Here is a 4,984-nt window from a genome sequence, read left to right on the forward strand (position 1 = left end):
TTGCAAAATGAAAGCTATTTCCATTAATATATTATAATTTCAAGAAATATCTATTTATAACTTATGCAATAAGTCTAAAATAAGTATTTTCATTAGTTTTATAAATGTTTGAAAAGGAGAAATAAAATAAGGATAATTAATAGAAATATAGTTTTTGAAACTTGTTATTATTATGAAAAGGTGGGTCCATGATGAGAGATTTATTTACTCCATTCCATGTTGCCGTGGCAATATAAACCACAACCTCTTTAGTGCTGATGATTTGGCTTCTACCACTACCAGCCTAACATCTTCACATGCATGGACGGTGGTGGCTTCTGTTCTGTACGCAAAAGACATTAAATTAAATAAATTACATTTTTAATGGTCCTACGTGCTTCATTAATAATCATACATATCAATGATTCTTATATAATATATATAGTTATATTCCATGATAGCTAAACGAATAGACTTGGTATGAAAATCTGACACCCACTAGCACATCCTATATATACAGTTTTCTTCAAGTGAAGCACACATTGTCAACATGCATGGAGTCGTATATATATATATATATATTTTGTAATAGTAAATGAAAATATCAACTCCTAGGATAGAAGCAGATACTTAATGAAAAATGGAGCAGTTATGAACAGAAAGTGACTGAAAAGTAAAGATAGATATGAGAAAGTCTAACATTTGAAAAATGACGATGCTCACCACCTCAGAAATAGTTTGTCACCTCGCACATTATGCGTAGTGGTGGGGTCATCCTACAAATTCATATACATAAATGAATGGATTTTGTAAGCCACGAAGGACCATTTCGTGCAGTAGAGGTATTACATTGGGACACTCTAGTTTACTTTTGGGTAAAGGTACTGTTACGTTTAGTGTAGATGTGTGTCCAACAATTTTTTCTCTTATTGTATTTTAAATAGGTTTTGTTTATGTGGTTCCAACTGCTAGCCATGTTTCAACGCATTGATTATTTAACATAACGCATGAAATGACTGATACTTACTAACTTGCTGTTTTTAGCAACAAGCAGATTCGAGTGGAGAGTATCCGACTATAAATTCACGATTTGGGTTAGTAATCCTTTCATCTACTTAATCACAAGTGTATTGTTTTTAATACATTAGATAGAAAGCACTATTCTTCTGATCAAATTTGGTGTGTTGATGCTTGAACTTTTCTACTCTTGTTTTGAAACTTTTGCACTAGATAGCTGGCCATGTTTTAGTTGGTTTCTATTTCATACCTTTTTTCAGTTTCTCATATTCTTGTAAGATCATCAAAGTGCAAATATAGTGCTCATTATGCTGCTATTACTGAAGTTTGTTGCAGATTTGAAATTCAGCTAAGATGGACTCTGCTCTCAGGACTGTTGGAGTCAAGTACGAGTGCTTGCTTTTTGGTATGACTGGTGCAACTCTATAACCTTTTAGCCTCTTCATTTAACTTCCCTCCAGCTACCTAGAAAATTGTCCGTTGAAATATTGGCTCAGTTTTATCTGGTATTGCTTCAGAATTAGCAAACGTTAATTTAGATTTCAAGGCTAAAAGAAAAGAAAGAAACGGAAGAAAATATAGAACTCAATTTGCCTGTTTCAAAAGGGTTAATGATGGTGTGTTTCCCTCTATAAAATAAGATGGAACTAATTTCTAATTCCAAATGTTGGTCACAGATATGGATGACACTCTCTACCCGCTGAGCATAGGTCTCAATTTGTTTTGTCGCAAGAACATTCAAGGTACATATTCTACTGCTATAACAAAATCTTACATAGTCTAGTATTCAGGTAATCTCATGTCATACAAGTACTATAGTTAACCAATCTTTTATTTTTTGCAGAGTATATGTTAGAACACTTGCATATTGAAGAAGATGAAGTGCCAAAAATGTGCTTGGATTTGTATAGAGAATACGGAACAACTATGGCAGGATTGAAGGTATGAAGATTTGGTGCTGCCTTTCATTTTTCTATTCATCATACTTCTGAAATTGATTCACTGTCAATTATATATGATCTAAATGAGTTTATACAGTGTGAAGAGAAATCTTTTTCTACTATGTTTCCTCGCAGGTCCTTGGTTATGAATTTGACAATGACGAGTTTCATGCTTACGTTCATGGAAGGTTACCATACGAGAAACTGAAACCTGATCCAGTATTAAGGAACCTTCTGCTTTCCATGCCTCAACGTAAAATAGTATGTCAGAAAAAATTTAAACCTTAATTATAAATTTATAAGTTTGTTCAGTGAAGAGCCTTCCATAATATCCTTTGACTTGAAAATGTTATTTCCAGATATTCACCAATGCAGATCACGCACATGCAGTTAAAGTTCTCAACAGATTGGGTTTGGAAGATTGTTTTGAGGGCATCATATGCTTTGAAACGCTTAATCCTCACAAACAAATCAATTACATGGATTTACCGAATGATAATCATGTTCTCACAGATTTAACAGAGAGTGGATGTTTCAATTCCCAGACTCATATCCTCTGTAAACCCTCTGTGGAAGCCTTTGAAGCTGCTATTCGGATTGCTAATGTGGATCCAAAGAAAACAGTAAGATTGAGCACTTACCTAAAAGTGGCATAGGATTATTGCTTACGGGGTTATTTATATTATTTTTTGTAAAACTCTAGGAATCATTTCATAACAGTTCTATCACATCTTCTGCAGATTTTCTTTGATGATAGTGTTAGAAATGTTGCAAGTGCAAAAGTAGTTGGACTTCACACTGTCTTAGTAAGCTCTAGTTTGCTATCTATGCATTTTATATAAGAAATTAAGTAATTTCATATTCATGTTCATTTGTTATGCAATACTGCAACGTAATCTAACAAGTAATATAACCTATGATGGCAGTTGGGTCATTCGGATTTGGTGCCTGGTGCTGATCATGCCCTGAATAGCATTCACAATATCAAAGAAGCATTACCTGAAATATGGGAGATTGAAGAAGGCAACCAACAGCAAAAGATTCAACCCCCAGCAGTGGAAACCATGGTCCTAGCTTGAGTTTTGCGTCAATGAAAGATTTTAGCACACTTATCAAGCAATCACGGGTTTCAACCTAAGCTTGTGTCTATATAAAAATTTACAATAAGTTTGAAATCTCTCCATATCATGGCGATGCTTAACTATATAGATCTTCAAGTTGGCACGGATGAGAAACTTGTAAATGTATATTGCAGAGCTAAAAATGGAGGGAGAAAAAAATATACTAATCAACTAAATAAGGTTTTTCGTAGGTCTGGTAAATGTGTAATACGAGACATGTGTGTTGTGTATCTCTCAGAAAGCAATAATTCAGACGCATATAGTCATATCAAATATCCATATTCTTACACCCTTTTCAACTTAAAATCTTAATTCACAGTTAGAAAATTGTACTGCACTTCAGTGTTAAGATCAAGTGTATAGTCAGTTCACTAACCTGTGATTCAAGTCTGTCAACATCCATTCCATCAATAAAATCTACTGACACAGCATGGAATTTCTCTAACCATGGAGTCTACAACATACATTAACATCATTTACTTAGTAAAACATTGACAAATTTTAAGTGATGTGTGTCTGTAATGGTTGAAATGAAAAACTTTTGGATGGCTTAGCTAAGAAATTGGGCATTATAGTAAGTGAATCAACATTGCCAGAAACATTTGTGTATAATGATGGACCAGAAGTTGTTGCAAGTGTATTTTTTCAATTTCATGTAAGAAGAGAAAAAGAGAGTTCACTATTGATCACCAAATTTGCCAACTGCATCATAAAAAATGGGTTAAAGTAATGAAAATGAATAAGACAAAATTTATAAATTATCAAATGTTTTTTTAATCAAAATCAGATATTTCCAACTAAAAATTCATATTCATATTTATACTTAAATAAAAATTCATCTTCTTATTTTTCTTAATTTCAATTTTAATTTCTGACACACAGTCATTCCTGGCTTCCAGATCGAGTTGTTTAAGTCCAACATATTCCATTAACTTTACTAAATTCTATTTTCATAATTATTATTTTGTTTACTTCTAAAACCCTTAAATGTTGAGAAAGAAATTATTAAATGAACCCAATTAAAATGTGTTTTATGGATTCACACTTAAGTTAACCTCTATACTAAGTTAGTTAACGGGAAAACTTAGTTTATTTGACGAGGTTTCAATGACATAAAAAAAACCCACATCACCTACTTGGTCGAATTTGAACAAATTTTGGTTATGAACGACTAGATCGAATTAAGCCAAGTTTTAATTATGGTTGACTTGTCCGAATTCGATTGAATTTTAACTATGACTGATTCAATCAAATTTTAGTCATGACCAACTCAACTGAATTTGGTTGAATTTTGGTCAGGATTAACGTAGCTGAATTTAGTCAAATTTGGACTGAAGTCAACTTGATCGAATTTCATCAAATTTCAATAAAGACCAACTTGGTCAATTTTGGTCAAATTTCAATCATGGACACAACAACTGAATTTTGACCAATATCGACATAGTTGAGTTCGGCCAAATATTGATCGGTACCTACTCAACTAAATTAAGCAAAAAGTTTGGTTGAGATTTTGCGGCCAAATTTCAATTAAGACTAACTTTGTTGAACTTCAATCAAGATGGACTAAGTTGAATTTTAATTATAAATCACTCGATGAAATTTCAATTAGAATCAATACAGTTATAAATAATTCAGTTTCTTTAATAAATAATTCAATTCATTTTAGTTAATGTTGTCCATCTTAATTGTCACTCTTTCAAATATTAATTAAATATTTAAAAAAATAAAAATAAAAATCACAATAAAATGATCGTGATATTATCAATAATTTAATTTTCTTTTCTATATCTAAGAACAAAATTATAGTTATATAAATATCTAATCACAATACAAAATAAAAATTACATAAAAAAGTTAAATAAAAATTGCATGATAACTAAACATCCATTATTGCAAAATGTTTAGTAATAAGCAATAATAATTATA

General features: G+C 31.6%; 1 protein-coding gene across 2 annotated transcripts; it reads left to right on the plus strand.

Moving 5' to 3' along the window:
• The first annotated feature begins 951 nt into the window (after positions 1–951).
• LOC106754829 (uncharacterized protein C24B11.05) lies at positions 952–3,503 on the plus strand. Of its 2 annotated transcripts, none has more exons than XM_014636897.2 (8): positions 952–1,073; positions 1,323–1,402; positions 1,674–1,739; positions 1,841–1,938; positions 2,073–2,198; positions 2,297–2,560; positions 2,678–2,743; positions 2,864–3,503. In XM_014636897.2, the coding sequence occupies exons 2-8, from the start codon at positions 1,351–1,353 to the stop codon at positions 3,014–3,016; spliced, it is 825 nt and encodes a 274-aa protein (XP_014492383.1). In that variant the 5' UTR covers positions 952–1,073; positions 1,323–1,350; the 3' UTR covers positions 3,017–3,503. The 2 variants fall into 2 exon arrangements, with proteins under 2 accessions (XP_014492383.1, XP_014492381.1); XM_014636895.2 differs by lacking the exon at positions 952–1,073 and adding an exon at positions 1,087–1,158 and having other exon boundaries at positions 2,864–3,357.
• Positions 3,504–4,984: the final 1,481 nt, after the last annotated feature.

The sequence above is a fragment of the Vigna radiata genome, unplaced genomic scaffold, assembly GCF_000741045.1.
Source record: "Vigna radiata var. radiata cultivar VC1973A unplaced genomic scaffold, Vradiata_ver6 scaffold_273, whole genome shotgun sequence".
Lineage (NCBI taxonomy): Eukaryota > Viridiplantae > Streptophyta > Magnoliopsida > Fabales > Fabaceae > Vigna > Vigna radiata.

What these genes read in the sequence shown, in the direction of transcription:
- LOC106754829 (XM_014636897.2), top strand. Translation starts at nt 1,351, where the DNA reads ATGGACTCTGCTCTCAGGACTGTTGGAGTCAAGTACGAGTGCTTGCTT. An exon ending in TTGTCGCAAGAACATTCAAG is followed by an intron (nt 1,740 to 1,840) that starts GTACATATTCTA and finishes TATTTTTTGCAG; the next exon opens with AGTATATGTTAGAACACTTG. An exon ending in ATGTGGATCCAAAGAAAACA is followed by an intron (nt 2,561 to 2,677) that starts GTAAGATTGAGC and finishes CATCTTCTGCAG; the next exon opens with ATTTTCTTTGATGATAGTGT.